At 42.7% G+C, this 26,550-nt stretch overlaps 2 protein-coding genes across 2 annotated transcripts; one reads left to right on the forward strand and one right to left on the reverse strand.

Moving 5' to 3' along the window:
- Positions 1 to 565: 565 nt before the first annotated feature.
- grna (granulin a) lies at positions 566 to 14,141 on the reverse strand. Its single transcript, XM_015975886.3, has 14 exons — positions 14,005 to 14,141; positions 12,812 to 12,908; positions 12,162 to 12,302; positions 10,317 to 10,454; positions 10,113 to 10,241; positions 5,884 to 5,965; positions 5,684 to 5,790; positions 5,341 to 5,491; positions 5,147 to 5,266; positions 4,972 to 5,069; positions 3,096 to 3,455; positions 1,345 to 1,569; positions 984 to 1,235; positions 566 to 843 (listed from the first exon to the last, which is right to left on the reverse strand). The coding sequence occupies exons 3-14, from the start codon at positions 12,300 to 12,302 to the stop codon at positions 700 to 702; spliced, it is 1,947 nt and encodes a 648-aa protein (XP_015831372.3). The 5' UTR covers positions 12,812 to 12,908; positions 14,005 to 14,141; the 3' UTR covers positions 566 to 699.
- Positions 13,337 to 26,297, forward strand: slc25a39 (solute carrier family 25 member 39). The gene is made up of 12 exons (XM_054740167.2): positions 13,337 to 13,495; positions 14,542 to 14,647; positions 14,791 to 14,850; positions 14,988 to 15,032; positions 16,197 to 16,306; positions 16,388 to 16,455; positions 18,540 to 18,664; positions 23,016 to 23,189; positions 23,549 to 23,658; positions 25,122 to 25,203; positions 25,301 to 25,381; positions 25,472 to 26,297. The coding sequence occupies exons 2-12, from the start codon at positions 14,551 to 14,553 to the stop codon at positions 25,588 to 25,590; spliced, it is 1,071 nt and encodes a 356-aa protein (XP_054596142.1). The 5' UTR covers positions 13,337 to 13,495; positions 14,542 to 14,550; the 3' UTR covers positions 25,591 to 26,297.
- The last annotated feature ends 253 nt before the right edge of the window (positions 26,298 to 26,550 follow it).

The raw sequence follows: 26,550 nt of genomic DNA on the forward strand, positions 1-26,550 counted from the left end.
AAATCGTTTATTGTTTAAAGGTTTAATGGAAAACAGAAATCAGTAAATTCTTGATAGGTTGAGTTGCTTCAAGCACAAAATTACTTTATTTTTTCAAATGAGAAGGAAGATGATCAGTAAATATTTTTCCATGTGACATTATTCATTTGATTGTACTTTATAAATAAGTAAAATATTGTTTAAATGCAGTGTGGCTTAAAGAGCAAGTCACCCCCAAATCACTTTTTTTTGCTGATAAACTATATAAAGGAGTGTCTAATCATGCTGCAGACACGTGTCGTCAATAATTTGGCACTTCAGTGCATCTTGGTTAAAATTCAAATATTCTGCCTAAAACTGTCAGTGTTGCGCCGTGGTCAGGGAAAATTCTGCACTGTATCTGAATTTAAATCCACCACCGCTATTGGCTAAGAGGTATGCTACGATGTCATCTGGTACATTATGATGCCATAATGCCGTTGTGAGCCTGTGTGTGTGTGTATTTGTTAGTGGCTCCGCCCTCCTCCCGCTCTGCCAAGCAACAGCATTTGTTGCATTTTTCAAACATGAAGTAGGAGTGAAGTAAGTTTCTTGTAGGGGGTGACTTGCTCGTTAAGAAGTAGTACGTCCTTCACCATTTACAATATTCTCAGAGCAAACATATTCATGTTCACCCCTATGGTTTCACTGCATGTGCAAATAATCAGCACAGCGAGGTTTTCACAGAACTAGAGCTCTCTTCTTTTTGGTGTGAAAGAAGTCCCAGTTGTGCCAGTTGGACCCTGAGTTCTGGCTGCAGGTGCCCTCTGCGGCGCATCTGTAGCCAGTGGGGCAGCAGCGCTTCATGTCGCTGCAGCACACCGCCTGCAGGGGGAGCAGAGGAGGCTTTTGTTCAGAAAGTTACTTGTTTTAAAAAGAAAACACAAATTCTGAATGTAAATTAGAAAACACGTATTTTAAGTGAGCTTGAAGAGCGTAAAAAGACACTGAAAACGGTGTCATACATTAGGAGATGGGCAGCAGCCCCAGGAGGTGGCAGACGCCCTGCAGCAGGTCTCGCCATCTTTGCACTTAGTGTGGTCGTCACAAAGGATGTCTCTGTGCTTTGTGAGCTGGAGGTGGTGCTCCAGCTGATAGACTGGTGTCAGTGGGATGGTCTCCACCTCCAGCATGATGACCCTCTGACAGGACTTGGAGATGATGTCACAGGTGTAACCCTGAGGGCAGCAGTGCTCCATGTCAGAGCAGCACACAGCCTGCACACAGTGCACACCACCCCTTAGTTTATTCAAGCAAACCTTTACTGATGAACTTAAACTGTTTTCTCATCAAAACTTCTTCTCTTTTGGAAACAGCAGTGCTCACATTTTGCAGCGGGCAGCAGCCCCACTCGCCCGTGAACAGCCTACAGCAGGATTTGAGTTTGGGACACTTGCTTTGCACTGAGCTGGGAATAGCCTGAACGTTGATGGTGGCTGGAATCTTGGTGTACCATGGGATCACCACTTCATTTTTGATGCATGAGGTTTGACTCTCGTCACACTGGTAGTCGGAGGGACAGCAGTGGGCCCCGTCACTGCAGCACACCGCCTGGTGAGAAGTGAAAAAGAGAAGGAGCAACTTTCACATCAGTCTTCAGTTCTGCTTTTGTGATAAACGGTTGGTTCACGCAGAGTGGAAGGGCCCGACTTCAATTTAGCCAAATGGTTTATGTGAGCAGCAACAGTGGAGAGAAATGACTCTGCTGACAAAGACACAACAAAAGGGTTGAGATGTTTAACAATCTTTAAATGTTTTGTTTTCAGTATTATATACAGTTGTTATTTTGTGTGTTTGTATTCATTTAAGTAGTCACCTTCATTTCCTATAAGCATCTGTGCACTTCCTGTTATTGTGTCCATTGATAAAGTATTTCTTTTTACATGACCAGATTGTACTTGACCAAGAGGTGAAACTTATCATCCCAACTGTTTTTATTTTAATTTAGTTTAATAAAAAGATGTGGTTTAGATCGTTACAGTGGGGCAAAAAAGTATTTAGTCAGCCACCGATTGTGCAAGTTCTCCCACTTAAAATTCACCAGGTCCCCCCGTGTGGTTCTGGGATTCTTGCTCACCGTTCTCATGATCATTTTGACCCCACGGGATGAGATCTTGCGTGGAGCCCCAGATCGAGGGTGATTATCAGTGGTCTTGTATGTCTTCCATTTTCTGATAATTGCTCCCACAGTTGATTTTTTCACACCAAGCTGCTTGCCTATTGTAGATTCACTCTTCCCAGTCTGGTGCAGGTCTACAAATCTTTTCCTGGTGTTCTTCGAAAGCTCTTTGGTCTTGGCCATAGTGGAGTTTGGAGTCTGACTGTTTGAGGCTGTGGACAGGTGTCTTTTATACAGATAATGCGTTCAAACAGGTAACGAGTGGAGGACAGAAAAGCTTCTTAAAGAAGATGTTACAGGTCTGTGAGAGCCAGAGATTTTCCTTGTTTGAAGTGACCAAATACTTATTTTCCACCCTGATTTACAAATAAATTCTTTAAAAATCCTGCCATGTGAATTCATGGATTTTTTTTCACATTCTGTCTCTCACAGTTGAAGTGTACCTATGATGAAAATTACTGAAATCTGTCATCATTTTAAGTGGGAGAACTTGCACAATCGGTGGCTGACTAAATACTTTTTTGCCCCACTGCATATCTGCTTCACTTTTTCATAAAATTCAACAGAAATCAAACATGCTGATGGCATTTTACACGCAGTGTGACTTATAGACAATGAAAAGCATCCATGATCAACACCTGCTTATCCATGCAGGGTTTGGAGGGGATGGACAGGTCACCAGACCATCGCAGGGCAACACACACACACACACACACACACACACACACACACACACACACACACACACACACACACACACACACACACACACACATACACACACACACACACACAGAAGAAGAGCATACAAACTCCATGCAGAAAGAGCCCAGGTTGGGATTTGAACCCAGAACCTTCTCGCTGCAGCCTTGCTACCAATGTGCTGCTAAACAATGAAATATTCCTGTTAAATGTGATTGTTTGGTGGTCAGTGATGTTTTGAAGGGGAGGAGCTTACCTTCGGTAGCGGGCACCAGCCCCACTTCTTAAGAGAAGCTATGAAGCAGCATGTTGTGTCGTCAGGACAGCTGGTGTGGTCGTCACAAGGAACCCTGTCCTTCACCCCTTCCATGCTCTTCTCCTCCTCCTCCTTTTCATCCTTCTCCTCTGTCTCCGGTGTAGAAACCTCTTCTACCTGGACAACCTGCGTTGGGGTTGTCATCTGAAGTGTAGTTTCCACAGTGGAGGAAGTTTCAGTAAGTGCAGGGATTTTCTGCTTCATGGGTGTTGAGTCTGAACCGCTGATGCAAGCTGAGGTGGTCAGGTCACATGTGGTCTTAGCTGGGCAGCAGTGCTCCTTGTCCTCACAACAAACCGCCTGGTCACAGAAGAAGTGACAAAACCTTCAGTCGCACTTGAACAACTGCATGTGCCAACCACCTTGTAGCAGCAGATGTGTTTTATTTAATCTGACAGCTGGTTCCATTCGATGGTGATTGGGCTGTTTTAATGCAAACGTCAGCCAACTAGAAATCGATGCTACAGGCACGTTCTAACAAAAGGATTTTAGGGTTCCCATTTCCCCGATAGGAAGCACGTTTAAGTGATGCATGAAGCTTTTTGCACACGCTACACCAGAATTAACTGATCTAAACTCAGTAACCCCAAATAAAAAGGACTCTTGGAGTGACTAATTATATGGTATTGACAGCTGTGTGTTTGGAACATCCATCCATCCATGAACAGAGAGGTCCAGACTTCCCTCTTCCCAGCCACCTGGGCCAGCTCCTCCTGGGGAATCCTACGGTGTTCCCAGGACAACACAGAGACATAGTCTCTGCAGCGTATCCTGGGTCTTCCTTTAGGTCTCCTTCCAGTCGAACGTGTCTGAAAAACCTCCCCAGGGAGGCATCCTAATCAGATGCCTGAGCCACCTTAACTGGTTCCTCTTGATGTGGAGGAGCAGCAGATCTACTCTGTGCCCCTCCCAGATGACCGAGCTTCTTCCCAATACTCTAAGGGAGAGCCCAGCCACCCTGAGGGGAAAACTTATTTCAGCCGCTTTAATCTGCAATCTCATTCTTTTGTTCACTACCCAAAGCTCCTGACCATCGGTGAGGGTAGGAACGAAGATCAACCAGTAAATTTTGAGCGTCGTCTTCCGGCTCAGCTCTCTCTTCATCACAGACCGGTACAACGCCCGCATCACTGCAGACGCAGCACCAATCTGCCTAACGATCTCACGCTCCGTCTTTCCCTCACTTGTGAACAAGACCCCGAGATATTTAAGCTCCTCCACTTGAGGCAGGACCTCGTCCCTGACCCGGCGAAGACGTTCCACCGTTTCCCACTCAAGACCATGGTCTCGGGTAACCCAGCTTCTAAACACTCGCCTGCAAACCGCTCCAGTGAAAGCTGGAGATCACGTTCTGAAGAAGCCAACAGGCCACCACAACAGTGTTTGGAACATGTTTAGCAAATTTAGAGAAACTCGCCAGGTCAAAGACTTTAATGGGCCATTCCCATCTGTACCGGGTCGGCCCGGGCCGGGTAGCGTAGGTTGTTTACATATCTGGGTGGCCTGGTATTTTTCCGGGCCAACCAAGGCTCATTCTCAGCCCTCTTCTCGAGGGGGTCTGCTTCAGGCCGACCAGGGCCAACACACCCACTGCTGACAGCAAATTCACACCTTCCATTAGAGCAAGCCTCTGATTGGTGGGTAGAATCAGCCCACATGGGCTTAAGGCAAGGATGTGTGGAATCAACCGGGCCAGGCTGGGGCCGACTGGGGCTACTCGGCCCGGGCTGACCCGGTACAGATGGGAATGGCCCATTAGTGAAACATGGTCCACAGCCTGTGTCCAGATCATCATAATGCTCTTTGTTGAGTTTACCTCTAACAGAGGACAGCAGGCCCAGTCTCCAGTTGTAGTTTTACAGCAGGTGTTATCATCTGGACATGCTGCTGTCTCATTACAGGGGACACTTTTGTCTAAACATAAGGATATAGAGTTGCACATTTTATTTTGAGCATTGTGAGCAGCTGCAGCATAAAAACTGATATCTCACCTGTTTCTGCCGTTACAGAACCGTCCTTCTCAAAAGAGGGAACTGAACTCACTGTGGTGCTTTCAGGGGATTTGTCCAGTTCAGCATGCTCGGCTGCCTTGGAAATAACCCTTTCACCATCTAGAATGCACGTTGATTGAATTAGTATAAGAAGTGAAATGTAAAATGTTTGAAACAGAGACAAGCAGTTGGACCTTTCTGGTTCTCCCAGTCTGCTCTCAACCGGGCAGGGAGCTTGTCCCACATCGGAGACTCTGCGTTAGATTCAGAGATACATTTCCTGTGTTTGATGTCACACACTGTCCCCTCAGTGCAGCAGTGTAACTTATCCTCGCAGCACACAGCCTGTCCAGACAATAAAGCCAAATTAGCTGTATTCTGAAGGATAAGACACAATAAAGAGACGATAACTGGGTGTCAAGACAAGACATGCAAATGCATCATTTGACTGTTTACTCTTTTATTATCTCACAGTTTTTAGTTTCTGTTGCATTAAACAGCTGTCTACGATAAAAACAAAGGGCAGACGTTGTGTACCTTAGCGACTGGACAGCACCCCCACATGCCGTCTGGATTTTCACAGCAGGACGCTCCATCTGGACACTCAGACACGTCGTCGTCACACAGAACTATAGGTGCAACGTCTTTCACAGCAAAACAAGTCGGACTAAATATAAAAGCTGACACAAAATCATTAAGGATTAACAAAATTAAATATCCTACAGCAGGAATTCAACCTTTTTTGATGCAGGAGTGGCAAGCATTGCTGCACCGTTGGCCCTCAGGACAGCAGTGTTTCCCATCAGGGCAGGAGACCCCCTGTTGGAGGTCAACAGGTTAAAACTATCTCAACAGAAGCACTGAAACATGCATTTTTTTATTTGCTTTAGTCTCTACAATAACGCTAACATTTTACTGTGAAAATCAACTCTGGAATGAAGTTAGCTCATATCTTTATGTGCATTACTATTAGAAAAGGGAGAAAAACATGTTTTTGTGTGTAATCATAAATTAACCTTGCTCTGGTCATTTTTCATTACAGAGTGCAGACATGAACTGTTAACCTGCATCCTGTTTGATCCGTCGTCGTCTTCGTCTTCCTCCGCTTATCCGGGTCCGGGTCGCGGGGGCAGCATCCCAATTAGGGAGCTCCAGGCCGTCCTCTCCCCGGCCTTGTCCACCAGCTCCTCCGGCAGGACCCCAAGGCGTTCCCGGACCAGATTGGAGATGTAACCTCTCCAACGTGTCCTGGGTCGACCCGGGGGCCTTCTGCCGGCAGGACATGCCCGAAACACCTCCCCGGGGAGGCGTCCAGGAGGCATCCTGACCAGATGCCCAAACCACCTCAACTGGCTCCTTTCGATCCGGAGGAGCAGCGGTTCTACTCCGAGTCCCTCCCGAATGTCCGAGCTCCTCACCCTATCTCTAAGGCTGAGCCCGGCCACCCTACGGAGGAAACTCATTTCGGCCGCTTGTATCCGCGATCTCGTTCTTTCGGTCATTACCCAAAGCTCATGACCATAGGTGAGGATTGGGACGTAGATCGACCGGTAAATCGAGAGCCTGGCTTTCTGGCTCAGCTCCCTCTTCCCCACGACAGATCGGCTCAGCGTCCGCATCACTGCAGACGCCGAACCAATCCGCCTGTCGATCTCCCGATCCCTCCTACCCTCACTCGTGAACAAGACCCCGAGATACTTGAACTCCTCCACTTGAGGTAGGACCTCTCCCCCGACCTGGAGGTGGCAAGCCACCCTTTTCCGGTCGAGAACCTTGGTCTCAGATTTGGAGGTGCTGATCCTCATCCCAGCCGCTTCACATTCGGCCGCGAACCTACCCAGCAAGAGCTGAAGGTCAGAGCTGGATGAAGCTAGGAGGACCACATCATCCGCAAAAAGCAGAGACGAGATTCTCCTGCCACCAAACTCGACACACTCCACACCACGGCTGCGTCTAGAAATTCTGTCCATAAAAGTGATGAACAGAACCGGTGACAAAGGGCAGCCCTGGCGGAGTCCAACCCTCACTGGGAACAGGTCCGACTTACTACCGGCTATGCGGACCAAACTCACGCTCCTCTGGTAAAGGGACTGAATGGCCCTTAACAGAAAGCCACCCACCCCATACTCCTGGAGCGTCCCCCACAGGGTGCCCCTGGGGACACGGTCATAAGCCTTCTCCAAATCCACAAAGCACATGTGGATTGGTTGGGCAAACTCCCATGCCCCCTCCATCACCCTTGCAATGGTATAGAGCTGGTCCACAGTTCCACGGCCAGGACGAAAACCACATTGCTCCTCCTCTATCTGAGATTCAACTATCGATCGGACCCTCCTCTCCAGTACCTTGGCGTAGACCTTTCCAGGGAGGCTGAGGAGTGTGATCCCCCTATAGTTGGAACACACCCTCAGGTCACCCTTCTTAAAAATGGGGACCACCACCCCGGTCTGCCACTCCCTAGGAACTGCCCCCGATGACCACGCAATGTTGTAGAGACGTGTCAACCATGACAGCCCTACAACATCCATAGCCTTGAGATACCCAGGACGAACCTCATCCGCCCCCGGGGCTCCGCCGCTGTGTAGTTGTTTGACTACCTCAGCAACTTCTGCCCCCGAGATCGGACAGTCCATCCCCAGGCCTCCCAGCTCTGGTTCCTCCTCGGAATGCGCATTGGTGGGATTGAGGAGCTCCTCAAAGTATTCCTTCCACCGTCCGACTATAGCCTCAGTTGACGTCAGCAGCTCCCCATGCCCACTGTAAACAGTGTGAGCGAGTTGCTGCCTTCCTCTCCTGAGGCGCCGGACAGTTTGCCAGAACCTCTTTGGAGCCGATCGATAGTCTTTCTCCATGGCCTCACCAAACTCCTCCCACGCCCGAGATTTTGCCTCGGCAACTGCCACTGCTGCACCCCGCTTGGCTATCCGGTACCTGTCTGCTGCCTCCGGAGACCCACAGACCAGCCACGCCCTGTAGGCCTCCTTCTTCAGCCTGACGGCTCCCCGAACCTCTGGTGTCCACCAGCGGGTACGGGGGTTGCCACCACGACTGGCACCGGCCACCTTACGACCACAGCTAGCAACAGCCGCCTCGACAATCGCAGAGTGGAACAAGGCCCACTCGGACTCAATGTCTCCCACTGCTCTCGGGACGCGGTCAAAGCTCTGCCGGAGGTGGGAGTTGAAGACCGTCTTGACAGGTTCTTCTGCCAGGCGTTCCCAGCAGACCCTCACTATGCGTTTGGGTCTGCCAGGTCTACGCGGCATGTTCCCTTGCCATCTGATCCAACTCACCACCAGGTGGTGATCAGTTGACAGCTCCGCCCCTCTCTTCACTCGGGTGTCCAAAACATACGGCCGCAGGTCAGATGATACGACTACAAAATCTATCATCGACCTGTGACCTAGGCTGCCCTGGTACCAAGTGTACCGGTGGGCATCCTTATGTTCGAACATGGTGTTCGTTATGGCCAAACTGCGGCTTGCACAGAAGTCCAATAACAAAACACCGCTCGAGTTCTGATTAGGTGGGCCGTTCCTCCCAATCACACCCCTCCAGGTCAAGCTGTCATTGCCCACGTGAGCATTGAAGTCCCCCAGCAGGACAATGGAGTCCCCTGATGGAGCACTATCTAGCACTCGTCCCAGGGACTCCAAAAAGGGTGGGTACTCTGAACTGATATTTGGCCCATAAGCACAAACAACAGTCAGGACCCGTTCCCCGACCCGAAGGCGCAAGGAAGCTACCCTCTTGTCCCCCGGGGTAAACCCCAACACACAGGCAGAGAGTCTCGGGGCTAACAAAAAGCCAACCCCAGCCCTCCGCCTCTCACCCGGAGCAACTCCAGCAAAGTAGAGTGTCCAACCCCTCTCCAGGTCTCGGGTTCCAGAGCCAATGCAATGTGTCGAGGTGAGTCCGACTATATCTAGCCGGTACCGCTCAACCTCTGCCACAAGCTCCGGCTCCTTCCCCACCAGCGAGGTGACGTTCCATGTCCCAAAAACTAGTTTTCTTGTCCGGGGATTGGACCGCCAAGGCTCCCGCCTTGGTCTGCCACCCGATTCGCATTGCACCAGACCCTTCATGTTCCTCCTGCGGGTGGTGGGTCCACAGTTGGACGAGCCCATGTATCCGGTTCGGGCTGGGCCCGGCCGGGCCCCATGGGCGAAAGCCCGGCCACCAGGCGCTCGCTCACGGGCCCCAACCCCAGGCCTGGCTCCAGGGTGGGACCCCGGTAACCCTCCGGGCCGGGTACTCCGACTCTTCGTTTTAACCGCCATGAAAGATCCTTCGAACCGTTCTTTGTCTCACCCTTCACCTAAGACCAATTTTTGATCCGGAAGCTCAAAACCTGGTGTGATCTTGACTCTTTCCTCTCAGACGTGTGAATAATGTTTGTGTTCGGTTAAACGTTGTAAGAATTCGTGACGTGTCTGTTTGTCTCCAGCACTCACAAAAACAGTGAAATAAATCCACAAAACATTCAGCAGAGATTTTTCACATTATTTAACTGAGTTGCTGGAAAATACAATAAAGTGTGTGAATGTGTGTGTGACTGATTGTGTTGTGAAGTGCCTTGGGGGGTTGGAGAACCCTAAGAAGGCGCTATGCAAACACAGGCCATTCACCATAAAGTTACATTTATTTACCAAAAAAATCTTTTTACTTTATTGTGTCAAAGTAAATTTAAAATGTGTGTGACAGCTTCAAATAAAATCTGTTGTGAACTTTTTAAAGTTGTCATCCATCCAAACCAAAGTCAGCTCTTTGGTTTTATTTTGAAATGAGACAAAAAAAAAAGAGAGAATATCTGGTTATAGTAAATAAAATAAGCAATGCCAGCTCCAGGTTTGTGTGAACTCTTATTTCTTCACTTCACATGAAGCCATCAATGTTTTATTTCTTTTGATAACTTCTGAGTGAACTCGTGGAAGGTCTCGTATTTTATCCACATGGGCTTGCTTACCTTTGCTAAAGGGCAGCAGCCGTATCTGGTCAAAGCTTTCAAACAGGAAAACTCAGAAGGACATCGCGACTGGTCGGCACAGACATTATCGTCGTCCTCACCCGTGTATGACTTGATCATCCTAAAGGACTGCGGGGACAATAAGTGAGGAGCCACTGGTCAGAATGTTTCAATCCAGTGTCATAATTTAAATAAAAAACATACTTTGGAGATTTGTGGCTGATCTGCAGAAGCCCTTTCTGCCCATGGGATGGAGACCGTGGCGTTCACACATCGAGAGTTTGTCGGTTCACAGAGTGTGTCTGCTGGACAGCAATGAATGTGATCCTCACAGCATTCAGCCTGTGGAGGCAGGAGTAAGGATTTATGATGAATCATTTATACTTTATTGATGCCCTCTCTGCATTTGACCCATGCCTGAGGAGCAGTGGGTTGCCATATGGGGCAACTTTCAGGGTTCAGTAACTTGCCCAAGGATGCTTCAGCCCACTTATGGACCGTGATGCCTGGGGATCAAACCGCTCACCTTCAGATCACTGGACAACCCCGTTCAGCCACTGCTCTAGTAGGAACACTTTGACTTGCAAAATTAGAATGACTATCACTCCTTGTGAGAGAGCTCAGAGCTTTTATCTGACTCATAAAGTAGTAAAACAGCACCAAGGCCAAATAGTAGTACTGAGGAATTACTTTAAATTTAGAGTACAAGAGAAACATTATCTTCTATGTCTATTTAACTATAATCTAGACATAAGGAATAATTAAAATGTGACAGATAACATGTAGGATAGTGATGTGTCGGTCGTGAACGAACCGGCTCTAAGAGCCGGCTCTTTGAAGTGAACGACGGGAGCCGGCTCGTCATTGGGAGCCGTCCCCTCCCCTCCCCCCTCCCCCCTGCCTTGGTGAAAGCTACAGGTGATTGGTCAACATGTGTAACTGTGTGTCCAGACTGTCCACACACAGAGCAGTAGGGGCGGGGAAGAGGGAGGATCATACTCAGACAGACACACAGCAGAGCACATGTGGGAGGAGGGAGACGAGAGGGAATGAGGAGGAGGAAAAAGGCGAGCGAGAGGGAGGAGAGTGCGACGAAGACGGTGAGAAAATGAGCGCCAGCAGTCGGAAAGTGGAGATTTCTAGCATTATTTTGGTTATAAATGTACTCTACGCAACAGAAAATCTGAGGAGCCACTTGGGAGCCGAAAGAGCCGGCTCTTTTTGGTGAGCTGAGCCAAAAGAACCGGCTCTCTAAAAAGAGCCGTAATTCCCATCACTAATGTAGGATAGGTTAAATGAATCATTTAAAAATGATGTCATTAATTGAGTCAATTGAAATACTTATACATGAGTAGAAGTTAAAGTAAAGGTAACTTAAACCAAGTACAATAAACTAATTAGATAATCCTGTTAAAGCAATCTCTCACAATGTTTGCACTCAGCACTATAATTACAATAAAATACATGAATTAACCAAATTTTCCTTTGTTAAAACAGGATTTGGTTGATTTAATCAGTGTTGGTTTCTAGGTGTTGCTGCCTCTGGATGAGTTTGCTCAGTAACACAGTATAACGTTTTTACTTTCTATTTCACTGAAAAGGAACATTGAACAGTTGTGGATAAGAATACATTTGTAAATAAGTGGCCTGTGTTCTAGCAGTTTAATTCTGACTTTAAGTGAAGTTGCACAAATGAACTTCAACAACATTAATGTATTCAAGCACATCCACTAAATAGGTATGTATAAAAATTCTATGTTAAAAACATCCCACAACATCTCAGCTCTTTCAAGAAATTGTAATAAAAAAGTCAAATTTTCAAATTTGAAATTTGAAAAAAGTCAAAATTTCCAGACACTAATTTGCATTTTCTAATAATTGAATAATGTATTGCAAATTCCAACTCAGGTACTAAAACTAAGCCAACTATTGACCTAATCCACTGAACTCATGAAAATGCATACAAAGCTTGACCAAATTTATGGCAGCCACAATTAAATCAGACCAAATTTGGTCAAAATAAAAGCAGAAAAGTCTGATGTCATCTACCTGATCAAATGGACAGCATTCAAACCCATTAGTTGGGCTGTGGCAGCAGGTTTGACCCTCTTTGCATCTGCCTGCATCTGGACACACATCAGCACCAACCTGGGCTAGGACAGCCCCAAATATCACAGGCCAGAGCTGCATCTGCGGAAGCCACACACAAGTAAATAAAATAAAAACGTGAACCCTGTGCACGGGTGATAATACCTCGTGCCACTAAACCTAATAAATGGTGTTTTTTAATAGCTATATAGACTCAATCCTATTGTAACATAATAATACTAAAATATTTAGCATTTCTTGATCTTGTGTGTGACTGTTAAAAATAGTATTAACACAGTAAATTTTCATTACAATTACATTTATTTTTGTGCTACTTCTTTTTTGCACCTTTTTTATTATTTACCAAAAGGTACAAACACAATCTAAGTAAAGACAAATAAACACATTATGTTTTGTTTAACTTACATTTAAATTAAGTGGAAAAAGTACCATGGTTATTTTGCACATAAGAGTGATGAAACCTCCTAAGAATTTAGTCAATACAATCTGACATAAACTAGTTGTACAAACTAATACATTCCAGTGATAAAACATTTCAGTTATTTCCTCAAAAGGCTGAGCGATAAACAACAAGTTTACAGTGATCTTACTGTTTTTTAAAGGCCAGAAGGGTTGTTGTGGGTTGGCAGGAGTTGCACCACTGTCTCATCGTGAGTATTTCCTGAAACCCTATAGACCTGCATCATGCTGAGAACACCCCAGAGGGAGGAGAGATTCTGAATTTCCATAATTATCTTATTCTTCTAGTCCACCATTAGTCACACAATTATTACTGGTGGTAATAGTAGTTGTAGATTAATAAATTATATTCTATTCAAACGTGACAAAAAAATCAGACTTATGAAATTCGAACTCAAATGTTTAATTTAGCCTGTATTTTATTTTATTTAATTTTTACATGCAGTGGCTGCATTTATTGTGTTTACTTCAGAAAGCGATGCCGTGTTGAATTAAATCCACTAGATGGCGGTAAAGACTCGCGAAGGAAAAAGGGTGGAGCCAAGTGTTCCGCTGATCTACAAACCATCTGTTCAGCTCTCTGAGTGTCATTCGAAAGCTTTTAGATCGAGCGCACTTGCTTGTGAAATCAGCGTAAAGTGTACGCTGTACGTAATCACTTTGTGCTGCGTGACCGTAAACAACTCGACCCTGGCCTGATTACATTTGTTCAGGCTGCTCGACATGGGGCGCCTGAATAATGCGAAGCGGCTCTTAACTGACATGGGTGAAGAAGACACCTATGTTTCCAACAAAGGCTGGCAGCTAAACTAGAGGTGAGTAACACCAGTTTGCTTTTAAAGCGTAAACTTTAACAACCGCTAACTAGCCATGCAGCTAGTGTTAGCAAGCGTGCTAGAAATCGATTATTTTAACTAATTGGATTCAACGCATTTGATGCATCTAACGATTTGGTTTTAAAACCACTAATTCCTGCTCACCTTTGTTTTGATATGATGTGTAACTTATGTTGCACACTTATGTTTCAGTGAACACTGAAAGGAACGTAGCGTACCAACACACCTTTTAGGCCACGAGGATCGAGCTGAAACCAACTGAAGATTAATCTAATCGAAAGTCTTACTGGCCATCCGCATTTATCACAAACATGTCCTGTTAACGTGTTTATTTACTGGTGGGACGTGACCTCCCTTCAGCTTTAACGCAAACCTTCTACCGTTTAGAGTTGCAGCCAGCACGCTTATTGACGCATCATTTAACTAGAGAGCCATGTGGATGTGCGGTCGACGCGTCGTCCCAGCCCTAATGTGCATGCCACACTTACCAAAGTGTGTTAAACTACAGGAACAAGACAAGCCAGAGGAAACGAACAAAGGGTAACGAAATCAGATATAGCTGTCATCTTATACTGAATATAAGCAGTCTGGTGGAGGATCAGCAGGAGGAAAGACTCCATGGTGAGGCTCGAGTCATGCGTGTGAAAGATAAGTTATCAAAACTTCAAGGACCTTGTTTTAAAAACTCCACCTAGACGCCTTCTGCTCAGTCCGGGGGCAGACAATATGGTAATATTGAGTTGGTTATTTTAGTGTGAGCGTCGTCAACTTGGCCTAGTTAGCCTTGTTGTGACATAATAATTTAGACATTAACAGAAGGCGTTTGACACTACAGGACCATGACCCAACCACAAAGCTGGTTTTAAGTTACTGATTTCTTTTTGACTCCCATCACCCCTTTTGTGTCAATCAGCATGTCAATCAATGGGACTTGAACTGCTCAGCTTGCATGGTGTTTGACAAGATCTGAAGACTTCTTTAACGTTTCAGCGTTTTTTGTTATGTTACGTTTTTTGGTCTGACAGGTGGGCAGGATGGGGGAGCGGACTGTTGGCAGGCCCGTGGCTGCGATCTCTCCAGTGCAGCAGATGCTGGCTTCTGGCACTGGAGCCCTCCTCACATCTCTATTTGGTTAGATAATAGAAACAAAGACGAGAAACGTTTTCAATCTTTAGTGAATTTTAAAAAATAAAGTATTTTGCCTTTGAAGGTACTTTTTCGTTCATAATACGGCTCTTGTGTTGTCATGATTGGACCTGTATATTTGTTTACAGTCACTCCCCTGGATGTCATAAAGATAAGACTGCAGTCTCAGCAGACTCCTTTCCACCAAGGTAAGAAAGAGACTGTTTTGATGTTGCTTTTATTTCATTGCTTTGCCCCTAAAACTAACCCAGCCACGCATCTTTCTCTGTCTTGCCCTGCTTTCTGTCTGCATCCCTCCCTTTGTTGCTTTGTTTCCTGGTCTTAGCCTGTGACTCTGCTCCGTGGGGTGGTGTCGGCCGCTCTTCCAAATGTAAGTATTGACCTGCTGCAGCAGCAAACTTGGCAGATGTTTTTTTTTCTCGTGTTGCCATGTGCTAGATGAACAAACATTTTCTGTTAGTAAATCAAAATTACTTCATTTGCAATTAGATTCACTGATGTAAAAACTCTTCAGAAGTCTCTAATCAACCTAAAATAAACAGTGTAAACAACATCAAGGGCAGGCTGATGTTATCTTCTGAATGGCAGAGCGGTCAGTGCTGCTGCCTGTGTTATTGAAAGAAAGAAAGAAAACAATCTTTTATATACAGGGTATCTGCAGGTCCTTAAAAAGTCTTAAATTAGCTTTTCCTAATTTAAGGCCTTAAAAATCCTTAAAAATGACAAATAATCCTTAAATAGTTTCCAAAGGTCTTAAATTACCAAAGACCCAATAAACAAGATTCTTTTATTTCTATAAAATTTTCATGAATTTCTAGTTAGTTTGGCATTTTTTGTGTATGATACTGGCGTAAGCGGAACCGTACACATTCGGTTGGTTGTGAAAGGGGGCTATTTTTAGATGAGCACGCTAGTGGGAGTTTGCGCCATGGGGAAGACATGGCAACATTAATGGTAACTGGATGGCTAATCCCACATTCACGACGTGGTTAGCACCAGTTCCAGGCAATAGCTGGAAATTATAGCTTAAATTTAATAAAAAAAAAAAGCTTAAATTTGGTCAAAGTGGCCTTAAAAAAGGTCTTAAAAAGTTTTAAATTTGGCTCCCTTAAACCTGCAGATACCCTGTATATAGCACCTCTCAAGATCAAAATCACGAGGTGCTTGAATGAATTCTGTCTCAAGGCTCATGTTATATTTATTTATGTTTATGTTTACAGTATTCATTTAGCAGACGTTTCTATCCAAAACGACTTACAATTTATAACCTATAGGGCATGTTGTGATCTGTGGGGGAAACCCACTCATGCATGGGGAGAACACGCAACTCCATGCAGAAAGGCCACGGCCGAGTTTCGAACCTGCAACCTTCGTGCTGCGATGCAACAGTGCTAACCACTGCGCCACCATGCAGCCCCATATTAAATGAGTTGCAGAAAGAAAGAGTTGATAAATGAACCGCTATCGGTCACCAGGGTTGGTGGCTATTTTGCTGATGTTTTTTTTTCCTCTACTCTGCTGATGTTCTACACAGGGAAGTGCTTTCTGTATTGCAATGGATTAATGGATCACATCTACGTCTGTCGGAATGGATCCAGTTGCACCAGTTGGTACACAAAGCCAACTCATTTCAGTGGGACTCTTGTAAGTAGCAGCACATTTATGTGCAGCTTGTTTTTTTTTTACAAAACAAGCTGAGGTTTTTTGATTTATTTTTTGTCACAGGATGCTTTTGTGAAAATCACCCGCTATGAAGGACTCCGGTCTCTGTGGAGCGGACTGCCTCCAACGCTGTGAGTTACATGTAGAGAATGTTAAAGAACAAGATAAATAGTGGCTGATCGATATGCTTTTTTTAAAGGTCGATACAGATTTTTTGTTGCCCATGTCCAATATCCAAAACCAATTATATAGGGCATATATATATATATATATATATATATATATATATATATGTCACAGCAGCAAATGAGCTGTCACCGTTGGTCTTAAGCCTGGTGCGCTGCACAACCAGTAGGACCTGAGCAACCTGCTTGGCTTGTAGGGACTGAGAAGATCATCAATGTATGATGGGGCTTGTCCGTGTCCAGGTGTGCAAGTATTTGGCCTTCTACCAACAAGCAATATTTCTGGTTCTCACAGACCTGTAACTTCTTCTGTAAGCGGCTCCTTTCTCCTCCACTCATTGCCTGTATTAATGACACCTGTTTTCAGTATGAAAGACACCTGTCCACAACCTCAAACAGTCAAACTCTAAACAAAGAGCAGTCAAAGGACACCAGAAACAAAAGTCTTCCCAGACTGGGAAGACTGAATCCGTAATAGGTAAACAGCTTGGTATGGGAGCAATTATTAGAAAGTGGAAGACATACAAGACCACTTATAATCTCCCTCGATCGAGGGCTCCACACAAGATCTCACCACGTGGGGACCTAGTGAGTGACCTGCAGAAAGCTGGGAGCAAAGTTACAAAGGCTACCATCAGTAACGGATGACGCAGTAATGCACTACGCCCCCAGGAACACCCCCCCTGCTTAAGCCAGTACATGTGCAGACCCATCTGAAGTTTGATGGAGAGCATTTGGATGATCCAGAAGAGGACTGGGAGAATGTCATGTGGTCAGATGAAACCAAAATAGAAGTTTTTGGTAAAAACTACTTGTTGTGTTTGGAGGAGAAAGAATGCTGAGTTACATCCGAAAAACGTCATACCTACTGTAAAGCATGGGGGTGGAAACATCATGCTTTGGGTCTGTTTTTTCTGCACAGGGACCATGGGAAACACCTTAAGTTAACCATATTTGGTCACACCACATCCTCAGCTAATGAGGGAACCCCCCCCCCCAAAAAAAAAAACCTTTGACAGTGAGATGGAGACTGGCTGCTGAAGTTAAAAGGAACCAAACAAGTTGCAGAGATTGTAATGTGGTGGAGACAGGAGAGGTTCCCATCAGAAATAAACGTTGACTATGATAAATCATAGAGTGACTGGCTATCATTTACATTTAAGGAGTCATTCTGTTTAGTTAGTTTTATTTGGAAATGTTGTCTGAGAGTGCTGCCTCTTATAAGCTGTCATTGTCTGTTTACCGTGACAATGCATGTATGATCGGGGAGCAGAGGAGGTTCTGGGGGTTCTCGTAGTTAAAAATGAAGAAAATGGACTGAAATCGGATTTGTGCGGTTTGTCTGTCGCTCTGCAAAGGGTCCCAAATCACAGCATAGCTCCAGAAGGATCTTCTTCAGAAATCAGATCAGCACGCTCATGGAGGACGTGTCCCCTCCGGAGGCCGGAGTCTCTGCCAAATCCTCCCAATAACTAAATACGTCTTTCCTCTACTGTGTGTATAAAAAACATAAGAGGATGAGTGGGAGCAGGCTGACCTGACACAAAACAATACATTTCAGTCTTCTCTTTCTTTTTTCCTTTACTACCTGTAGTCATTTAATGGTACACTCACTGCCTGGTCCTGCTTAAAAAGCATTTATGTTTGGTTATAAAGTATTTGCAGCCCACTACAACTTATTGAAGTGGTCAAACATCCCATGCAGGGTTCATGTCTTCCACACTTTTAGGAACTCCCTTTCTGGTGTTTCTTTGCAATTTTGATTGAATGTAGAGATTTTGTTGTAATAAAAACCCAGGATGTGCACATTTGTGACTTCCGGAAAAAATTTAATTCTTTCTCCTTTATTCATTGAACAATAAGTTCTGCTGAATGCATCTATTTATGTGGCTTCAGGTTAACACATGTAAAGAGTCAGACTGCAACATTTCCTGATGAATCGCGGCACAATTTTCACTCTAGTGTCGTAAACCTTCCATTGATTTAATGCACGAAGAAGCTGTTCTCCATTTGCATGTTTGTGTTTATAGGGTCATGGCAGTTCCAGCTACAATCATCTACTTCACCTGTTACGACCAGCTGAGGGACTTCATGTGGTTTGGTCTGGGTTTTCAGGGAAGTCACATCCCTCTTCTGGCAGGAGGTCTCGCCAGACGTAAGTACATAAATGCCCACATAAATATCCCAGCCGGTCTATGCTGAAGATTGTAATTAGATAGATAGATAGATAGATATTTTTATTCGGTCAACAACAACAATTTTATCAATTTTACATAAAAGTAATCAAGCAACCGAAAAAAGGAATAGGTTGAAGCCTAGTGGCTTATAATTAGCCTATCCTTAACTCCCACAGACATAATCAAATCCTTAACCAAGGCTGATAGCTAAGATGCATAACATTTAAAGAAAAACAATGATAAATCAAGAAATCAAATCAACACAAGGTTGGACATCAAACTAAGTTTCTATAACTTTGGAAGATGCAATTTTTTAAAATTTTCTTGAAAAACGACAAAGAATAACACATCTTCAGTTCATCATTAAGTCCATTCCATAACTTCACTCCCAAAACCGACACACATCTATACTTCGCATTAGTTCTCACTTTAGGTATTTCAAACATATAAGACCCCCTCAAATCATATTTTCCATCTCTTAATTTAAACATACTTAAAATACAAATTGGAACATTCTTTTTCACCACTCTATACGTCATTTCTAAAGTTTTAAGATATATAATGTCCTTAAATTTTAACATAGCTGATCCTACGAAAAATTGGTTTGTGGACTCCCTATATCCAGCTTTATTTATTATTCTAATAGCTCTTTTTTGCAATTTAAAAATTGAATCCAGATATGTTTTGTATGTTTTCCCCCAAATTTCCACACAATAACTCATATAAGGCAAGCAAAGGGAAGTGTACAATAAATAAAGGCAGCTCTTGTGCAATAAATCTCTTGTTTTATAAAGAATAGAAATAGACTTAGATAATTTCCGTTTCACATGATCTATGTGAGACTTCCAACAAAGTTTATCATCAATTATTACTCCTAAAAATTTAGTCTCATTTACTCGTTCAATTTCAACATTATTTAGATTTAATTTTACTTCAATATTATTCTTAATACCTCCAAACAACATAAATTTTGTTTTACTTTCATTCAGTGATAGTTTATTAAATACAAACCATCTATTTAACTTCATCAATTCTATTTCCACTGTTTTCAGTAATTCCTTTATGTTATCTCCAGAACAAAATAAGTTTGTATCATCAGCAAACATCACATATTTTAAAATATCACTAGCTGTACAAATATCATTTATATAAAGTAAAAATAGCTTTGGTCCCAACACCGATCCTTGCGGAACTCTTCAAGTTACTTGTCTAAGTTTAGATTTCATATTATTAATACTCACATATTGGAACCTTCTTTCCAAGTAACTATTTAACCAAAGTTGTACAACACATCTTAAACCAAATCTTTCACATTTCTGTAACAGTAAAGAATGATCTATCGTATCGAAGGCTTTGCGTAAATCAATGAACACACCTATTCCAATCTGTTTTTTTTATCCACAATTGTTGCAATATTTTCAATAAATTCCATTACTGCTAGAGATGTTGATCGATTTCTTCTGAACCCATACTGATGGTCATTCAATAAATCATATTTTTCAAGAAAAGAATTTAGTCTGTTTTCAAATAGTTTTTCAAGAATCTTTGAAAATGTAGGCAGCAAAGATACTGGTCTATAATTTGACACAACCTGTTTATCTCCATTTTTATATAATGGGATCACTTTGGCAATTTTCATTTTATCTGGAAAAATTCCGGTTTGAAATGATTTGTTACAAATATAAGTTAACGGTTGAAGGATACTATGAAGAACTTCTTTAACTAATGACATATCAAGGCCGTCACAATCCATGGATTTTTTACTCTTAAATTTACTCACCACATCTATAATATCACTCTCACAGACTCCTCCAAGAAACATTGAGTTGCATTTATAAGAAGTAAAATTTAAAAATTTGTCGTCATGTTTTCCTGGTACAGAAATCTCTTTTGCCAAATTGGGACCTACATTAACAAAGTAATCATTAAATTCGTTGACTATACTCTCAATATTCTTAATCGCTAAATTACCTTCTTTTACAATACATGTTGGAAAACATATATTATTCTGATTTTTTATTATCTTATTAAGTACACTCCAGGTAGCCTTTATATTATTTTTAGATTTTTGAAGCAGCTTTTCATAATAACTTTTCTTTTCATATCGCAAAATAGTTGTTAATCTGTTTCTATATTTCTTATATTTGTCTTCATTTTCCTTAGTTCTATTTGTCAAAAAAATCTTATATAACTTATTTTTCCTTTTGCATGCTCTTTCCAGACCTTTTGTCATCCATGGTTTTTTCTTTTTGAGATTTTCAGAAAACTTTCAGTGGACAATGGCTGTCATAGATTGACAAAAAATATGTCTAGAAATGCATTATATGCATCATTAGTGTCTTCCACATAAACCTTTTTCCAGTCATAATTTTTTAATTCTCTTTTAAAAGCTGCAATGTGTTCTGGTGTTTTTATTCTACCAATGTAATCAATCTTTTCCTCTCGAATATTAAATTGATTATTCATTTCAAGCACTGAAAAGACAGGCAAGTGATCACTTAAACATCTGTGACTAACAGTCCACTGTGTATCTTACCATCTATCTTATTAAAGAAAATGTTGTCAATCAAAGTGGCACTATCCATCTTTATTCTGCTGGGCGTTAGAACCAACGGATAGAACCCAAAACTAAACATTGTATCAGTAAATTCAGATGTCTTATTGTGATCATTTGCCTTCAATAAATCAATATTAAAATCACCACAAAATAAAGTTGTCTTGTCTTTGTGTTTTTCCAGTATTACAGAAATTTCTCTCATAAACTGATCCATGCACGATGCAGGTGTACGATAAATACATCTAACTAATATGTTTTTAGATCTTTCAACTTGAATTTCGATAGTTAAACATTCCATCAAGTTGTCCACCACAGCGGTCATATTGTTAACAATTTTACATTTAAGACATGATATAACAAATATAGCGACCCCTCCTCCTCTTCTATTCCTCCTATTTTGCCAAAACATTTCATAACCCTCTAGTCCATCCTGCAGATCTCTGTCATCATTCAACCATGTTTCTGAAATTGCCACCACAGCAAACTTATTTTGAAATTGATCAAGATACTCTTTGATTTAAAAAAAATTACTGTAAAGACTCCGACTGTTAAAGTGAATTAACGAGAAACCTTTTATCTTGGGATCTAACTCTTCCCCACTATAATAATCACATGTCATATCAACATTGTGATAAAGGTGGATATCTGGATCAATATTATCTAACTCATGAAATGTTCCACACATTTGCATGCATAGCTTTTTTTCTCACACTTATCAGATGTTGTCCATTTCACAGTCAGCAACAAAAGTACTTGTATTTCTCCACTGAATTCTATTTAATTTGTTTAAATCTCTCAAGATCTGCAACATCTCTAACAACAACAACTTTTGCTTGTTCTGGTGACCCATTGAGTCTTATGAATACCTTACAGTTCCTTGTCCAGGTGTCTTGGATGTGCCTTTCCTTCTTTAAAAGTCTTGCCTGTCGTGCGATGTCAGCATTTCTCTTTGTAAGATGCTCATTCACGTACACTCCAGTTCCCTTTAATTTCCTTCCCATCTTCAACAGTTCAACTTTATATTTCCTGCTCACAAATCGAAGTATAATAGTTGGCATCTTGTTATGCTTTTGTGAAATAGTATGACATGCTGCTATATTTTTACTATCCAAGGGAATGTCTTTGTTTTTAAAAAACTGAATAACTTGCTGCTCAAGCAAATCCTTTTCAGCTCTAGGTGCGTCTTCTCCCTCCTTGTCACCTGCTGTACTCCGTGCATAGGTGTAGTGATTTGTCTTCAGACCAGAAATCACCACATCTTCCATTCTTGTATACTGCTCCAGATCTTCAACTCTTCTTTCCAACTCTTCAATCCTCTTATCTTTTTCCTTAATCACAGTCTTAAGTTGCCTTACTTCTTCAATTAAGTCCATTAGTCCTGTTTGCTGCTTTGCCACCTTACTCAGTTCTTCCGACATGAAGTTAAGGGACTTCTTAATTTCTTCAATATCTTCTGATAGCCTCTTTGTCGCCATGTTTCTTGATCATCTGTTTAAATTCTTAGAAGACAAAAAGAATTCCAGGTTTGAGGTAATCCAGTAGGCCCAGTGTTACTTGTAGAGCACATGTGATGAAGAAGAAAGGACTCAAAGCTTCAAAATTTTAGGTAATACTCCCAAAAAAGAAGCAAGACTTCTTTAAGAATGTAAGAGACTTGATCAATCTCTTGGATGTTAAGTTCTTTCCATGATATTTGTTGGTAGGTAGGAGGAAAATTCATGAGACTCTCCCGTCAGCCATCTTGTCAACCAGTGTTGTTGTTTGTGTTGCAGTGGGAGCTGTGACGGTGATCAGTCCTCTGGAGCTGGTCAGAACCAAAATGCAGTCCAGAAAGTTGACCTACAAGCAGCTGTGGGTGTGTATTCACTCAGCCGTGGCCCAAGATGGCCTGCTGTCTCTGTGGAGGGGCTGGGGACCCACTGTTCTCAGAGATGTGCCTTTTTCTGGTGAGATACTCTAACTGTGTTGGGGTTACTAGAGCAGTTAAATGTGTCGGTGTCAAATAAATCTCCTACAAATGTGGCTATGGTTGACTACACATCCTGTTGGTTAATGTGTTAACTAATCCTGGAGATTTATGTCCAATATGCTTGAATATTCAAGTGTTATTCAGCTTTCATGTTTCAAACATGCACATTCTGGGGATGTAGCTAAATCAGCGTTCTTGTGTAGTTTCACATTTAAATGAAATACAGTTTTTATTAGACAAAAAGTAAATGGCTATAGGGCTGATAGAGAGGATTAAAGATCGTAGATGGACTGACTGACACAGGTGAAATCTTCTTTCTTTTTGTTTGTGTCGTAGCTCTGTACTGGTTTAATTACGAACTGGTGAAGACCAAGCTGTGTGAGGAGTACCAAATGCCTCAGGCCAACTTTTCCATCAGCTTCTCAGCAGGAGCTGTTTCTGGAGCCGTACGTATTAAACAAGAATGCCAAAATGCTCCTCAGTTACTACAGTTAAATATCTTTTTTTTTTTTTTTAGCTTTGCTACTTTACAAAATAATATTTTCTTTTATTAGTTAATTTTAGAAAAGCTGGTTCCTTACATTTAGATGAAATGATGATCTGAGTTTAGATCAAAGGATTTAAAAATCTGAATCTGAGACCATGGTCTTGATTCAGAAAAGGGTAGAATGCCTTCTCCGGCTCAGGGATGAGGTCCTGCCTCAAGTGGAGGAGTTTAAGTATCTCGGGGTCTTGTTCACGAGTGAGGGAAAGCTGGAGCGTGAGATCGATAGGCGGATTGGTGCTGCATCTGCAGTGATGCGGGTGTTGTACTGGTCTGTCATGGTGAAGAGAGAGCTGAGTCAGAAGGCGACACTCTCGATTTACCGGTCGATCTACGTTCCTACCCTCAAATATGGTCATGAGCTTTGGGTAGTGACCGAAAGAACGAGATCGCGGATACAAGCAGCCAAAACAAGTTTTCTCCGGAGTGGCTGGGCTCTCCCTTAGGGATAGGGTGAAAAGCTTGGTCATTCGGGAGGGGCTCGGAGTAGACCCGCTGCTCCTCCACATCGAGAGGAGCCAGTTGAGGTGGCTCGGGCATCTGGTCAGGATGCCTCCCGAACGCCTCCCTGGTGAGGTTTTCCGGGCACGTCCAACCAGGAGGAGACCTAAAGGTAGACCCAGGACACGGTGGAGGGACCATGTCTCTCACCTGGCCAGGGAACGCCTTGGGATTCCCCCGGAGGAGCTGACCCAAGTGGCTGGGGAGAGGGAAGTCTGGGCCTCTCGCCTTAGGCTACTGCCCCCGCAACCCGACTCCGGATAAGTGGATGAAAATGGATGGATGGGATGGAGGGATGGATGGATTTAAAAATATATCTAATAAAAGGGTAAGAATGAAGAAGAAATGTGGGCCTTTTGGTTTTGTGTGACTGTCAAACCGTCAAAACTAAATTTAAATGAGCTCATGAGAAGCATAAAAAGCCTTATTAACATAGGACTAGATCTAATTTCTCTTTTAAAGTATAATTAATGAGGAAGTGTTTTCATCTTCCCAAATGGTAAAATCTTTTTTTTTCTTTAAACACATCTTCTGAAAATAACAGAATGTAATGTGTCATGGTATTTGGCTATGTTGTTATACAATTTAAATACTTGATGTAAAATCCAGTCCAACATTGATTACAGGTAACTGGTGTAAACTGGTAAAAATATCTACTGGGATATCTGATAAAGGGTTCGTAGCAGTGAAGCTATAGCCACGGATATCTGACACACATTCACATGTTAATGTTTTTCTAACAATAAATCAGATAGTCTTGCATTATAAGTTACCCTTTAGGAAAATTGAAACCAGAGAGTTTGGAGTGTAACTCGCAGCTGTGTTAATCAGGAAGTGACCGTTCACATCTCTCCTGATGTTTAGATTGCGGCTGTCCTGACGCTGCCGTTTGATGTTGTAAAGACTCGAAGGCAGATTCAACTGGGAGAAATAGATGCACTCGCAGGTATGTTTTATATACCTTTAATGAAGGCATTTTGCTTGGTGACTGGTGTATTTTGATCATGTCCTTAATGAGTGTGCTTCTTTATATTTTCTTATAGTTTCCCTAAAGAAAACCACATCCACTTGGCACATTATGAAGAACATCTGGGCTGAGTTGGGCTACAGGGGCCTTTTTGCAGGTACAGTCAATAATTCCATCTTCCTAAGCATGTGTTTGCTATATTAAAGGTTTAAAGATGCATTTTTTTCCATTTTTTTTTTAAATCCAGGTTTCATGCCCAGGGTGATCAAAGTCGCCCCAGCTTGCGCTGTTATGATAAGCAGCTATGAGTTTGGGAAGGCCTTCTTTCAGAAGATGAACCTTGATCGACAGCAGCTGGCAACCTAATCCCTGGGAATGGTGTGCTGGTTAGTTTTACCGTGGTAACTCGCAGCTGGGATTATGGCTCCTCGAACAAAAACCTGAAGAAGAATGTGGCCTGGATTCATTTTTTTTCAACACAAAAGAAATTCAGCTTTTTTATAATTATTGCAGTAGATTGATTCTCATGAATATGAAGTGTTCACCAAAAAAGATGGCATGCCTATAATGATGGCTATAAAGACTTTGAGTAAGCCTGGATCTTGAGAATAACTTAATTTCTTCATGATAAAAACAATCATTTATAAAGAGAAGAGACTTGCCCTTAATGTGTTGAGAAATACGGGCCAACCACAAGCATCTTCACCCTATGAGCACTCACCTACTGTGTGTAACAGTTATGCAAGCTCCTAAAGACTTCAACTTCTGTGCTGTAACATGAGTAACAAGAAAATACGCTCGTTGCCAGATAAAGCAGACGGGGCGTCCTGCCCTTTGCAGTACAGAGTCCAGATAAGATGCTCCACCCTCTTCATGCTTCGTCGCACAATCCGCTGTCCTGTAACAGTAAAGCATGGCCATTTTCAGCAATTATCTGCTGTGTAGATAATTACCAAATATGTTTGTATGCTGGATGAGTTTAACACAGCATTTTACATTCGCAACAAAAAAACTGAAATGCATCCAGAACAACAGATTCCTGTGTATGTGTGTGTTTTAATAGTTCAAGCAATGCCACAGTTTGACATCTTCATCTTCGTTCATATGAGTACATTTGCTGCATGATGGCAAAACTGAAGCAAGTTTTTCTGAACTGTATGTTATGTTAAAACTAGCATTTAGTGGTGTTTTTGCTAATCTTTCTTTGAAAATTCTATTTTCTTTCCATATATTCTCAGATCTCTAAAAATATTGCCTTGTGGCATTCTGGTGGCTAAACAGAATAGACATGCATAGAACTGAAAAAAATTACACTGGACCAGGAGA

Source organism: Nothobranchius furzeri, chromosome 5, assembly GCF_043380555.1.
Source record: "Nothobranchius furzeri strain GRZ-AD chromosome 5, NfurGRZ-RIMD1, whole genome shotgun sequence".
Taxonomy (NCBI): Eukaryota; Metazoa; Chordata; class Actinopteri; order Cyprinodontiformes; family Nothobranchiidae; genus Nothobranchius; species Nothobranchius furzeri.